Raw genomic sequence first — 14,965 nt, 5'->3', positions numbered from 1 at the left:
GCTGCTATGGCAAGAATGGACAGCAGGTGGCCTCACAGCTCTATGACTCCAAAGGCAGTGCACATCAGAAGGGAAAAAGGGTGGTCACTAGATAAAGCATGCTAAGGAGATACAGGTCTTCAGTTTTCTGGGCTTGGCAATGGACGCTCAAATGCAACAAAGTCAAGAGACCAGTATCTCCAGCATGTATCCAATGGGAAAAAAACCACACACACACACACACACACACACACACATATATATATATATATATATATATATTACATTTTCTATTTTTGTAATCACAATATCCATACATACATCAATAAACTCAAACCTCACTCTTACCAGAGCATCGACCTCCTCCCGCCCCTCTTCCTGACTTCTGTATATATTTACTTTAATCTTAGCAGTTCTATAAGCACTTTTTTACCTTCTCTCTTATTTTTATATTTCCCCTTCCAACAAGGCTCTTCTTATGGTCTCAAGGGAGACCTGGAGGGGCACAGTTCCCCGTTGTGGTCTTAGGAGGCCCTCCTCTTTAGGCAGTAAGGTATATTACTTCACTTTAAAAATATGGTTGGCCAGCCCTGGTGCCTTTGTGGGGCCTTCCTGCTCCTTCTGCTGGGAGGGTCCTGAACTTCTGCCCCAGAGTGTTGCCCTGTCAGGGCCAGGATCCAGCCCCCCTGATCCAGCTGCATGGTGGCTCTTCCCTTCTTAACAAAAAGGGCCACTACTGAACAAAGTCCAGGCCAGAAGAAAACAGCACATAAAATTCCCATACCTGATTTTGGACAATGTGCTTCACATTTACTTCATTTTTATTGGGTGGTAGCCAACGAAGTCCATATTTATTTCAATGGGCCTACTCTGGGAATAACTTAGTCAGCTATCACCCATTTTAGCTTCCCGTTTACTGACCCCTCATTAACCACACCCCCTGCATCATTCATAAAAAATAAAATATACCATTTTTAAAAGGTTAACACAATAAAATCAGACTACATCCACATAAAGACCATTTCAAGCAACATAAAACAATTCTTTAAAACCCAGCTAAAAATAACTTGGACCATATTTCATGTTTAAAAGGGTTCTGGAGAGAAGCATCAAATGAAGAGGGGAAAGCACACCTGAAATATCCTTTCCCATCATCTTCTTTTATTTCCAGAGAAACGGAGAAAGTAAATATGTCACTGTCTGGTGTCTGCGGGGCAGAGGGAGCAGCAAGCGGGGTTTGTTTGGCAGAGCGGCGGAAGGCGGTGGCAAAACTGTACAGGATCCGACTCACCTGTGGACACGAAGAGCCAGAGAGAAAAAAAGTCAGCAGCTGGGATTCCTAGTGGGGAGCAGAGTTAGGGAAACGGCTCTTTTGTTATTTCTGAGGGTGGAGTGAGTGCGTGACTGGCTTAGCAGCTATCCAGTGCACTTTTGAAGTTAACGAGGGTTTCAACACAGGGCTGGTGAGACACTCTAATGTAGTTTCCCCCAACCTGGTGCCTTCCAGAGGCTTTGGACTACAACTCCACCAGCTCCACCTAGCAGAGGTTAATGGCCAGGCATGGCAGAAATTGTAGTCCAGAACCTCTGGAGCACACCAGGTTGAACTGGTGTGCTCTTGAACTCTTGTAACTGCTACATTACACCCACTCTGTTTGTTTTGATAGGATATGCTTTTCCGCTTTCATTAGGATTCTCCAAACTCCCTTCAGTTGCTCAGCCTCACTCTTTGAATTTGGTGCCTGAATGGAACACCTCTGCCATGGCTTCCTTCAGCAGTGCAATTCTATGCATCGCCTTTCAGAAGGAAGTCCTACTGTGTTAAGTGTACACAAGGCTGCAGCCCAAGTCTGTGACTATGAGCCAAATCAGAAATTTGTGCCAAAATCTAACAAATTATTCCATCTTGCAAGTGCATATCTTGAAATCCTTCTCAGCAACACTGATCGTTATCAACGCAGAGAAGAAAGACCTGATCACAGTCAGAGTTTAATGAGCCCAGCCCAGAATAACTGAAGCATAAAAGGTAAAGGTAAAGGTACCCCTGCCCGTATGGGCCGGTCTTGACAGACTCTAGGGTTGTGCGCTCATCTCACTCTAGAGGCCAGGAGCCGGCGCCGTCCGAAGACACTTCCAGGTCACGTGGCCAGCGTGACGAAGCTGCATCTGGCGAGCCAGCGCAGCACACAGAAACGCCATTTACCTTCCCGCTAGTAAGCGGTCCCTATTTATCTACTTGCACCCGGGGGTGCTTTCGAACTGCTAGGTTGGCAGGCGCTGGGACCGAACAACGGGAGCGCACCCCGCCGCGGGGATTCGAACCACCGACCATGCGATCGGCAAGTCCTCGGCGCTGAGGTTTTACCCACTATGAAGCATAGTATGACGCTAAACTGTCAGCACAAATAAATGGCTAGCAGCAGAAGATCTGTATCATCAGGGTTACCAAGTATCACTAAGAAGGTACTGACATTATACGAAGGAGATTCCTTCTTTGGCAGGAAGAGGAGGACATAAATTTAATTAATAAATGAAATACACCTAGCTGCCTTAATACTGAGTCAGACCACTGATCCTTCCAGCTCAGTATTGTCCACATTGATTGGCAGCGACTCTCCAGGGTTTCTATACAGGATCTGTCTGGAGATGCCAGGGACAAAGCCTGTGATCTTCCACATGCAAGGCAGGAGCATCAACAAAGGCAAAGCAGATGCTGAACTTACAGCTTCTTGGATTTCACACCGGAAGACATGAATTCTGAAGAGCTCCGAGTTGTAATGGCTTTCAGTGAAAGCGAAGCAGTCGCTTTCTGGAGTCCCGTCGTGTCCCCGCACACAGAACAGGATCTTGTAAATGGGATAGTTGGCTATTTCGGTGTTCGTTGGGGGTTCTAGCAGCCTACAGAGCAAAAGGGGGAAATGAAGGTGTGAGCTGCAAATGCTTCACCTTGAAGACAGACAAGCTGCAAGTAGTTTAATGATAGATCCAATCTTTATCTAATTAACTGGTCAATTTAAGTGAGCAAAATATTTTCTAATAGGCTAAAAAAGGATCTAAATTGAGCAACTTAGCTCATATTCAGAAGTGCACCTTCTGTGTTTCTGCTTTCTTTCTTACTGAATACTATTACAGCTCTCCTTAAAGGAAGCAAAGGTGGTTTTCAAAGAAACATGTTTCCCTGATGGAGGACTGTTCATACTTGACGCCCATCATGATCTATGGGATGGCTTTGAAAATATGAATTTATTCCCGACTCTCTTGAATCACTCTGTACCATCCCAAGAGTATTATATCTGTAAATGCCAGGTTCACTGATTGGAGGGCAGAGAGGACATCATTAGGCCCTCACTCCCACTAGCAAAGACTTCCACGAAGGCAACATGACTTTCCCTATCTTTCCTCCCACCCCCAATTGGCTTCGGGGGTAGAAGAACCCTCAGAACAGCATGGGGTAAGCTGAATTGCTTGCTCTGTTGGAATAACTGCCATAGTGCTTCACTGAATTCCTTCCACTGGACATTACAGATAATTTTAAAAGAGTTCTATTCTTTTGCTGACATTAAAATCTTCCATCCACATAAATCAGAAGTTGCAGGAGCAGACTAGACAATAATTATGCCTCCATTCTCCCTTTTATAGATTTCGTGTTTGAGTTTAACGCCTGTTATCTGAAAAATAATAAAATCAGTGCTAGCACAGAAAAGTCAGAACTGGCCACCAGAACACCTGGGAGGCTGAAGGAGCGAACTTCCCTTCACTGACGTCCCCACCACCCACCTGCCTTTTTGCTGCTGGCAAATGTCTATGGAGACCAGAGAGTTGGCAGTGAACCATCTAGCCTGGTGAGAAGATCCCTAGCCCAACTGAACTGCATCTAAGTCAGGCTGCTGCAGTCACCGTGGAGTGAAGCAAGACCGCACACTTACTTACAGTACGGGTTGGCTTTGTTATTTATTTTGCTCATTAACTTAAGATTTTGCACTGTACTTGTATCTAGATTCATTTCTTTGCAATACAGTAATCCCGCAATGTTCGCACATTTAACTTGTGTACATTCAGCTTTACAAGCTTCAGAAAATAATTTATAAAAATTAAAAAGGGGCTGGGTATGGGAGGAAAAGATGTTTGCAATCCCACCCACCATTTCACCTTGAAGTGTTTTGACTATACGTAGTTTTGGCTTTGGGCACAATCTCAAGAATGTAACCCCTGCGTAAGTTGTGGGATTGCTGTACTGGCATTTATCCTACACTTCCTGAAATGTTTTTTGTCTTATTTGAATGCTCTGACATTCCATAGCAAGTTGTGTGTGTCCCCCCCCCCCAAAGTTTTGTAGTTTGATAAACTGCTTTAGCACTGTGGACAAACAGCATAGAAATAAATGAAACTTTTAAAAAAGAAAATAAGCAGCCACAATTTACAACCAGTTTATCAAAGAAGACACTTTTCAGAAGATTGTCTTGGTGTTGCCCCATAGTAACCATGAGGCAACTTAGAAACTATTGCCACAGTATACAAAGCAGGTCCTAAAAAACACCACTGCCAATGACAGGTGGGCCTACAGAGCCTCCCACAATGCCACACCACAGGTGGGAAAGTACCTCACAGTTCCCTCCGACACATTAGGAACCGAAAGAGTCACGTCCACGGAAATCTCACACTGGCTTCGCAAGATGGACATCATCCTCAGGGCCTCCACCTCGCTCCTGGGAGCATTGACCGAGGCACAGCCCAAGTAAGTGAGCTTGCTGAAGACAACGCTGTCCTCATCAGCAACTGGAGTAAAAGGACTTGACTCCTCGGAATCTACAAAACAGCAGAAAAGCGGAGTCCGTTAATCTGTGTATCGAATTGCTAAATTGGATCAGTATCCTCTGCCACTCATATTAAGTTAAAATGAGTCTCTCCTGTGTAACCAATCTGACTCTCAGATATGACTATTTGCACCCTAAGGCTTTGCATGAAGTTAGTTGACCAGCTGCTGTCCCTTGCCATTTGTCAGCTGCCTTGAGTGTTTCTGCTGGCTTTCTCCATTATTGCCCAAGCTAATTGTTTATTAGCTGCCTTGAGTGTCATTTTGACAGGAAGGCACAATATGAGTGTTTTAAGAAATGACTTTCAGAAACTCACCCCAGATTTGCTCTGCATCTGTGCTTCCTTCTCTTTCTTTCAGAGGCTTCTCATGACCCGGTTGGGCCCTCTCATTTCCCACCCACCTGCCCCGAATTTCTCTCACCTCCCTGCGCTGGCTTCACTGGCAAGCTCATATCAGGTTTCTGGGGTCCTGCCACAGACACAGGGTTAATTGTTGAGGATGCGGAAGCCTCGAGGAGGACTGGCTCATCTCCCTCTCCTCCATCATGATGGCTGTCCTCCTCCTCATGTTCTCGGTCATTGGATTGGTCTTCCATGGGGGGATCCATTAGGACGTCTTCAAGCTCTTTCTGCAGTTGCTGCTCACTCCCATTCCCTATAATCTGTGAAAGCAAGTGGCAAAGGGTGAGCCAAAAGAGGAGAGATGGGGACTTGACTGAGACCAGACACACATTCACTACAGGAGGCTAAAGAGAGGTTAAAAGCAGTTCAAATAACATTTTCTCAACTCTCTCAAGAGACACTGATATCACTAGAAGGTTTCATTGGGTATCTGCAATGTTCATGAAAACAATACATAAGCCTACTAAGATCTCGTCCTTCTGGAGATGCAACAGGTTTGGCCACGAAAATGCTGCACTGCTCTCTCCAGCACAAAAGCACAGGAGCAGCCCTACAGACTTCTGAATGTGTAAACTGCACAGTAGAGACACAGAATCAAGAGCAACAACAGTAGTGGAATTCCGATGAGCATTAATGACAGCAAGGAGCTGGGAACAGCGGGGCTGAGCTTTCCACAGTGGTTAAAGCAGACTGGGAAGAGGCTGCAGCACCTGCACAACTCATAGATGAAGGCAACTTCTCCCAGGCACCCAAGCTGCCAGGGCTGCCCTTGTGGTCAGCACCATACCTATTTCTACCATGGCTTTCTATTCCCCACCTAATCCTTCCACATTTACCAATTTAACTAAAATGCCTGCCTCCTGACAAGTCCTAGCCTGTGAAGTTACACCTAGATCAAATAACATCTGACCATCCCAAACACATTTGTGTCAAAACAAAGGAATAATATAGTATTTACTAAGGAGAAAAAATGCAAAGAGGCGCCCACTCAGACGTCTTCCCACAGCCTGCTGCATAAGGCAGCACTGCTAGTGTTTAGCCTTTCAGACCTAGAGGCAGGGCCCAAGCCTCTGGTCAAACGTGCTGGGTTACCTTCAGCTAGTCAATGCCTCTCAAGTCTGACTTGCTTCACAGGGTAGTTGTGAGGGCAAAAAGAGGCACCATGCCACTGACTCCATTGGAGGAAGACTGGGATAAAAATGTTGATTACTATTAAGCACTAAAGCCAAAGCCGTATGGTATGCGGCTCCTTGCTCCTGCTTCCCCCTCACAGACAGGGACCATGTAGCTCCCTTGGCACTCCTGACTGCACTTATAACCCCAGCATTTTCTCCATGGAGCTCAAGGTGGCTCACATGGTTCTCCCTCTCCTCATTTATTGCTCACAGTGAAATAGCTTAGGCTGAGAAGCACTGACAGGCCCAAGGTCACCCAGTGAGCTTCATGACTGACTTGGGATTCAAATCTGGTCTCCAAGGTTCTAGTCTGACACCCTAGCCACTACACTACCCTGCCAACACCAGCCTGCCTCTGAGCCCCCACTTCTCCCTCCCATCCTGGTGCCACGGTTCTCCACCACTGCCTGGCCACAAACACCCCTCTCCCCCTGCGTACCTTGGCCACCTTCCAGAGTCACAGAGCTGACACTTGGCCAGAGGTAGTTTGTGGCCAGACACATCTTATGGCTGCTTCCTCCAAGATGTTCAAATGAGAAGTTGAAGGAATGATTCAGAATGCAAGCACTCCCATCCTCCCCAGGAGAAATAACTGGGTACAGCCACATTTTAAAAACATCCCCCTCCATCTACTCTCCACCTCACTTACCTGATGGCTGCTTCCTTCCAGCAAAGAACACCAGTCACTTAAGCCTCCAGTGAAGTGGAAGTGCAAACAGTACACAAAACAGGAGTTTTCCTGCCCTGTCAACGTGGGAGTAAACTACTGAAATGGTAGGTGTGGAGATGCCACCTAGTCACATTCACTTCCATCTCCAGGACAGGAGGCAACCTCCAGAGCCACAAAGCTGGCCAATCCTGGCTCACAGATTCAATGCGACCGAGGCCATAGCCACATGGAACATTACTGTCTCCACTTGGAAGGAAGTCTTTCATGTATCCGTACAAGGACAGACCAAGATGGCCTGAAATCTGGTTAAGCCTGTTGAGCTAAATTAGACAGCAGGTAGCTTTGCCCTGTAATTTGCATCAGAAGAGAACGAGCCTTATAGAAAAGCTGTAGGCTCAGAGGCAGAGCAGTTGCTTTGTGTACCAAAGAGGGTGCCATTGTGAGCCCCTGGCATCACCAGTTAAAATAATCAGATAGCAGGTGGAGAGGATAGACCTTTGCCCAAGATCCTGGAAACTGTGGAAAGGAGAGATGAGGGGTACAGAATCTTTTTTAACCCAAGGGCTGCACTTCATTTATAGGGAACCTTCTGGGAGCCAGAATCAAACGTAGGCAGAGCAATGCATGTGACTCTTGCCTTTGAAATGTAGGCTACATTCCAACCACGCAGCAGCAGCTAGAGATTTGCACACACCTCTCCATCCAGGCAAGCTAGAGGCTTCATCACAGTTCAAAGGCCAATTCCAGCCAGGCAAAAGAGCCCAAGGAGGATACAGAGCAGGGCTAGTAAGGGGCATGGTCTGTGGAAACTGGGAAGACGGTCCTGGCAGCTGGAAACACAGGACTGGATTCTGCCCTGGGCCTAAGGTTCCCCACCCCTTGAGTAGACAATGCTGACCAACGCCCATGGTCTGACTCAGTTTAAAGCAATTTGACATTTCTTTTAAGTGTAGTAGAAGGCTATTGCCTAGGTTTCTGTGCACAGAGAAGACTCCAGCAGACAGAATGAAGAGGCATTCACAAATAATCTGCCCTTTAAAAGTCTAAATCCAAAAGGAGGGAGAGGAGATCTTTGAGGATATTTAACTGCATAAAAGACCAAATGCAAAGGGGGCATTTCAGCTGGAGAGACTTGCTGGTTTCCAGAACAAGAGAAACAAATATAGTAGGACTTAATTGATATGTTATAATGCAGGTGTAAGAAACCTGGGGCTGCCCAGATATTATTGGGCCTTCAACCCCAGCCAGCATGGCCAATAGTCAAGGATGTTGGGAGTTCTGTCCAGCAACAGCTGGAAGGCTGGAGGTTCCCCATCCCAGCATAATATATGAAGGGATACAAGTACACATTGGGCAGCAAGGAGTGTGTCAGCATGCCAGCCAGCGGGTTCATCATCACCCATTAACATTACAGGAACCAGGTTGTTAGTCATTGCTATGTACACTGTAGGTGACTGCAGCCCCGTTCTCGGGTCTTTGGCTGCCAATGATGAAGCGGAATTTGGCCCACCATAGGTAACAAACTTGCTTCCCTCTAACTCAGGACCTTTTGGGTGGCCCTAAGCAACATGTGACCCTCACATCCAAGCAAGTCACTGGGCTTTGAGAAGGTGTGAGGTGTGAGAGAAGACCTCTGGCAGGGTCTTAAAGTCCTCTCGTCTTCTTTCCAAAGCAAAGTTAGTGCTTTCCCAGCTTTGGGAAGAAGATGGGAGAGCTCTAGGACCCTGCCAGAGCCTAATACATCTTTCCCAAAGCCCAGAGCCTTGCTTATCCAGCTTTAGGAAGGCAGCACAAGGGTTGGTGGGGTGGCTTCGCTTCCTCTGCCCCAGCCCCACATGCAACAAGGCAATATGCAGCCAGAGTTAGAAACTCAGATATATAAGCTAATTGCCAAATGGCACCTTGAACCTAAGTTACAGTCACCACAGCAGAATGTCTGGGTACCTTTTTTAAACTGTGAAATTTATTGTTATTGTTATTATTATTATTCATTTCATTTATATACCACTTTATATTTTAAAGAAATAATCTCAAAGTGGTTTACAACATATTAAAACATCAAATAAAACAATCCAGTATAAAACGAATTCAAGCTTCAAGGAAAATATTTTGGATCCTTCCAGGGTGGATTAGATTTAAATTAAATTTACTTAAATCATGATTTAAATCACTAGTCAGTAAGACTTGTTTTAAATCATTTTTTTACAGAAAGACTCATTCTTGCTAGTATAATCTTAATATTTACAACCAGATGACAGTTTCATTTTTGGAATAAAAAATGTTCAGAGTAGTTTTTACAGTTATATCAAAAATTACTGATTTGGTTATACTATTAGAAATACATAAACAGATAATTATGAAATTATGAAGTTAATAAGTTAACTGTTTACATTTGGACATCCTTTCCACTGTACTTTATTGGAATGAGAAAAATAATCACTTCCTTAATAACAATTTAAACCATTTATTTAACTAAGACAATACTGTAACATTAAAGCATACATATCCATCTTTGTTAACTGATGTGGTTAAACAATTTTTTTTAATTACAAAAACTTAGTTTCAGTACACATGAGAAACTTAAATAAATCCTTATTTCTTGATGAATAGCCTTTGGACTGTAACGTAACTTAAACAGAAAACTATCTTTAAAAATATTTTTCCTCCAAAAGCATTTTATTTTAAAAATCTGATTTAAATAAAAAAAATCTGATTTATTTTTCTTTTAAAAAATCATTTATTTTTATCCACCCTGGATCCTTCTCTAAGTGACATTTTGTTTTCTCTATAGTTATTTACCTACTTAATCTATATAGCTGCTCCTTAGCAGAAGTACTCTAGGAAGCCACCATGGTGTAGTGGTTATCGAGTGTCGGACCAGGACCTGGGAGATCAAATCCCCACTCAAGTCATGATCTTGGGCTAGTCACAGCCTCTAAACCCACCTCACAGGGTTGTTGTACGAATTACCGTATTTTTCACTTTCTAAGACGCACCAGACCACAAGACGCACCTAGTTCTTGGAGGAGGAAAACAAGAAAAAAAATATTCTGAATCCCAGAAGCCAGAACAGCAAGAGGGATCACTGCGCAGTGATCCCTCTTGCTGTTCTGGCTTCTGGGATAGCTGCGCAGCCTGCATTTGCTCCATAAGACACACACACATTTCCCCTTACTTTTTAGGAGGGAAAAAGTGAGTCTTATAGAGCAAAAAATACGGTAACTGACAAGGGGGTGAACCATGTACTCCTTGCAGAATATGGTGGGATATAAATGCAATAAATAAGCTCTTCTGCTTACCTGCTTAAGAAAGCTGGAGAGGCTAGCCAGATGGAGATATCAGTTGCCAACCTGGCATCCCAAGTTCTCCATGTGGTCGCTACTGGACTTGCTCCAGTTGCAAAACTCACATGATGCCTGGCTGTGTGCAGCCTGTGGGTTCAGGGTCGAAGTACTCTTGCAACCCACTTTGGTATGAAAAGCTGGATTGCTGCTAACGCAAGAGCATAAGAGGCCTGCTGGAACAGGTCAATGGCCCCTTTAGTCCAGCATCCTGTTCTCACAATAGCCAACCAGATGCTTGTGGGAAACCCACAAGCAAGCACAAAAGCACTCTTCCCTCCTGTGGTTTCCAGCAATTGGTGCCAGGATCAAAGCATGTTGGCAAGAGGCCCTTATTTTGCCGGGTGCTGTCAAGTCTTTCAACTCACTTCAACCCCTGATTAGCACACACACACCCCAATGTGTAGGCAAATGAGGGGCAAAAGCAAGCACAGAAGTGACTTTCCCAGAACAACGCATGTTAAAAGATGTGTGCGCTCAATCAGACACCTCCCAGCCCGATCACTGCTCACATAATGTAGGAATATACAGAGACCAACTACTTGATCACCTAGGAAAGTATTGTGAGAGGCAGGTCTCTCAAGGGTCCGAGGCAGATCCTAACCCTTCTAACCAGAGATGCTGTCAGGGACTGGGCAATGGTCCCCCAGCCCCCAACATGTGCAAACACACACTCAAGTAAACTAAAGGAGGAGGCCGTGTGATTCTGAATACTGGCTGCCAGGAATCACAAGTGGGGAGAGCTGCTGTCAGTGTTAGAAACTCAGGTACATAAGATATTCACCAGATGGCTCCTCAATCCTAGGTTACAGAGGCCACAACATAATTCAGTCACCCTTTCCATTTATATTTTCGAAACACATGAACTAATACATAGTTCACATCAGTGACACATTGCTAATAACACATTTTTAATAGCAATTCTTAACTGGGCACCACAAACATAAATGGGGCTCAGCCCCTGCAATAGTGGTCAATAATTAATATTCACAGTTTTGACCACTGTTTACCACAGGTCTCATCCTTCCTCTGTGGTAGCCCATCACTTCTCCCATTCCAGCAATGCAACTTCCCCATCCTCCCAGTGAGAAGCCACAACCGTGGAACCGCATAAGCTCATGCCATGGATGTGCCCTAGAATTTCTAGCTGTGCTTGAGCACTGCAAGCTCTTTCCAGGCTCTACAACTTTAAGAACATAAAAAAGAAAACCCAATCTCACCCTGTAATAATTACTTCCTTGAAAGAGGCATGGCAATAGGAAGTGAGTGTCAAGAGCGGCATTCAAGGCAGTGCTAGCATTTATGATCAGAGCTCAAGCCTTGTTCAACAGCATTCCCAATGGTGAGACGGCAGTAAATGTGTTTACACGTACACCAAAAAAGCCACTGGTAAATTTTATATTTCATAAGTTCATTGAGAAGAATGGATGGATGCCAACTGAAAACCCAATACAGTGGTTCCTCAGGTTACATACGCTTCAGGTTACATACGCTTCAGGTTACAGACTCCACTAACCCAGAAATAGTACCTCGGGTTAAGAACTTTGCTTTAGGATGAGAACAGAAATTGTGCTCCGGCGGCGCGGCAGCAGTAGGAGACCCCATTAGCTAAAGTGGTGCTTCAGGTTAAGAACAGTTTCAGGTTAAGTACGGACCTCCGGTACGAATTAAGTACGTAACCCGAGGTACCACTGTATTAGGCATGCTTAGAAGTTTCAAAGCATTTCAGGTCAAATATTTATGGTGTATTGGAACAAAAAATACCACAGGATACTCATTTGCTAAATACAAGTGAAATAAATATGCTAAACTACATCATTGTAGGGCATCAGAAAGTCTTCCAAGGCAAGTTGACAATTTTCCAATGCAAATTAACCGAATTTGCACAGATTCCCCCTCCCCCTGCATACAATCCAACCCCCGCCCCAGAAAACCCACATCACTATTTTTCAACACTCACACTCTGTATTCCAGGGCATGTTTTGTCTCTGCCCAGCATGGAGAGCCTTCTTTCCATGCACAGTTATGCACTTCTTCAGTGAAGTAAGAGAGGCCAAAACTATGAGAGGAAACCTAACAGGCTCCACGTGGCTTGGGCTTCCCCCAGGACTCATCTGAGGCTGCCCTGCTTCCCTTAAGCATCCAGACAGCAATCACTCAAACATAACAAACTCACTCAAACAGCACAGCCAAGACAAGAAGCAAGATAAGGTTCAAAGCCATCCAAGTCATTAAGCACTGTATCTAACCTTGGCCTGTGATAAACACTCTAATGTAACACAGTGTGGAGTTCCAGATTAGATAATTCCGTTTGGTAATTACTGTGACCTCGAATTGTTTTTCAAAAGCCTGCTCAAGAGCAGAGCTGGGCCAGGCCCCTACTTTTTAAACAGGGAACACAATACCTTTGGGAAGAAGCCTATTCTTTAGACTCTGGAGCAGATGTAAACTAATTGGAGAAACAGGAAGCATCCAGGCACTGGGCTGGAGGAAATCATTCAGTGTCTTGCACCAAGCTCAATGTTGCCAGGGTTCCCAACAAACCACATCACATTGAAACAGTCTGCACTAAATCAGATGGGCTGCAAGCTTGGCTTTATCAGCCACACCACGTAATCAACCGAACATTTAATAATCACAGTTCAAATACTGGAACAACAACACAGAAGAATTCTGGACACTCATGATCTGTGGCACTGGGACAGCACTCCCCAACCACTCAGCACCCCTTCCCTGGTATGGTTCAGTGCACAGTTAAAGAATACAGTCAGAAGCAGCAGCCAAGCCATGTAATTTAAACTGGGGAGAGGGCAGAAGCAGCGCTCTAGAGAGAGCCACTGCAGGTACCTATACCTAAAAGAGGAACTGATTCATGTGAGCAGGCCATACTTCATTCCCAGGCTGCACTACTACTCACTGGCCTTCCTCAAATGCTTTCATCTGGCTGGAATGTGTGCTTCGGCTGTGATAACCTCTCTTGCTTGCCTAGATGGAGTGATATGGTGTGAGAGGGTACGTGCGCACAAACAAACCTCTGGTTTCTGAATGGATGGAATATAACATACTGACCTCTGGCAGTGTCTGGTTTTTGTTCTGCCCATCACCACCGTGCCCTCAAGGGAATGCAGCACTTTGACTGAAAAGTTATCCAGCCTGGCAATAGATCTTAGTTACAAAGTACTTAGCACCCACCTAATGCCCAGGTTTGCTTTCCTCCTCCTCCTTCCCAAATGTTTTTCATTTTGTATCATGCCTTTTATACTGCAAGTCTGAAGGCAAAGACTTGTCTTATCACTGATCTTTGCAAGCCACCCTGGGAGCTCTTTTCAGTTGAAGAGCGGTGTAAAAATGCTTCAGATTAAAAAACAATTTAATTTGGGATTGCAGAAGCCAGTTCCAGCAAATAACTGCTGACAAATGGAACAGAGTGACCGTGCTGTGCAGATATACCTTCCCTTCTTCCCCCATTCCCCCAATACTGAACTCCCATCTCTGTCTGATCAGACTTGAACTACAGGCTCTTACCTTCAGGCCTGTCTTTTCATCATCACTACCATTATTGGTGGATGGTGTTTCATCCCCTTGCCTGGAAATCAAGACAAAATCTTCGCTGTTAAGAGTGGATACCGAGTCTGAAGACACACTGATTTTTCCAACAGAGGCCTTGTCATCCATGACTTTAAAAAAAGGAAGCTTGACTCATGGATGGGCTTGTATTACAAGTACCTGAAAAACAAATAAAATAAGTTTGTTTATTACTAAGCTGCTCCTAGAAAGTCATGCCTCGAGATGTTCTTAAATTCACAGCTGCACAGCTGCACAGTGTTAAGAACCAGCACATCTCAAGCTGCTGTTGAGCCAAGTTACCACTTATCGCTACAGTTTATTTATACACCACTTTTTCAGCCAAAAAGGCCCCCAAAGCAGCAAACAGCATGTTTTTATCCAAGTTAAAATAATTACATTAAATACTATTTCCTTTTTATTGTTGGCGTATTTTTACTGTAAGCTGTTCAGATATTTTCTATTATTTTATGTGGTTTAAAAATACAGCAAAATGCCACAAAACAGGGGTGGAAAACCGATGACCCTCCAGATGTTGTTGGCTTACCACTCCCACCATCCTTTCCCACTGGACCATGCTGAGTGGGGCTGGTGAACATCTGAAGGGCCCACAACTTCCCCACTACTGCCCTAAACCTTAAGAAATGGCCACTGAAGCAGGAACTGGGGCAGAGGTTGGCACACCTCATCATTTCAGCACAAGGCACTGACACAGATTTTCCAAGGGAGCAGATAGGGGAGAGCAATGCAACCCACAAGGCCTTTCCTTATCTTCAGTTACAGTGCTGAAACCAAGACAGAGCTGATGTCACCCACTTCACTTTCCCAACCTCCACATGGGTTTTTAATAAAGCACATTCCCAAGTTGCCCCTGCCATTCTGGTTGCTAAAAGAGAAACGGCACCATTCATCCTCATGCTAGAGATGGAATGCAGCTCCCTGGAATAACGCACTCCATGCAAAAAGTCCCAGGTTAGATTACTGGCATCTTCATCTATATCAGAGGAACTTCAGACCAA

The 14,965-nt window shown here is 44.8% G+C and overlaps 1 protein-coding gene across 3 annotated transcripts in view; it reads right to left on the bottom strand.

Annotated features, from left to right (window-relative positions):
• RABGAP1 (RAB GTPase activating protein 1) overlaps positions 1–14,965 on the bottom strand; it is a 93,377-nt gene that overhangs the window by 65,542 nt on the left and 12,870 nt on the right. The window contains exons 2-6 of one of the 3 annotated variants that reach the window (XM_083597240.1): positions 13,908–14,108; positions 5,216–5,456; positions 4,581–4,785; positions 2,703–2,877; positions 1,113–1,270 (exon numbers count right to left, since the gene is read on the bottom strand). In XM_083597240.1, coding sequence (XP_083453366.1) covers positions 1,113–1,270; positions 2,703–2,877; positions 4,581–4,785; positions 5,216–5,456; positions 13,908–14,057 — 929 coding nt within the window. In that variant the 5' untranslated portion in view covers positions 14,058–14,108. Of the gene's footprint in view, positions 1–1,112; positions 1,271–2,702; positions 2,878–4,580; positions 4,786–5,215; positions 5,457–7,020; positions 7,045–13,907; positions 14,109–14,965 lie in introns of those variants that run through there. The other 2 variants (XM_083597242.1, XM_083597241.1) reach the window with 2 other exon arrangements.

The sequence above is a fragment of the Podarcis filfolensis genome (genome assembly GCF_964270895.1).
Source record: "Podarcis filfolensis genome assembly, chromosome: Z".
Lineage (NCBI taxonomy): Eukaryota > Metazoa > Chordata > Lepidosauria > Squamata > Lacertidae > Podarcis > Podarcis filfolensis.
Note: the sequence above shows the minus strand (reverse complement) of the source record. Positions and strands in the feature narration are given on the sequence as shown.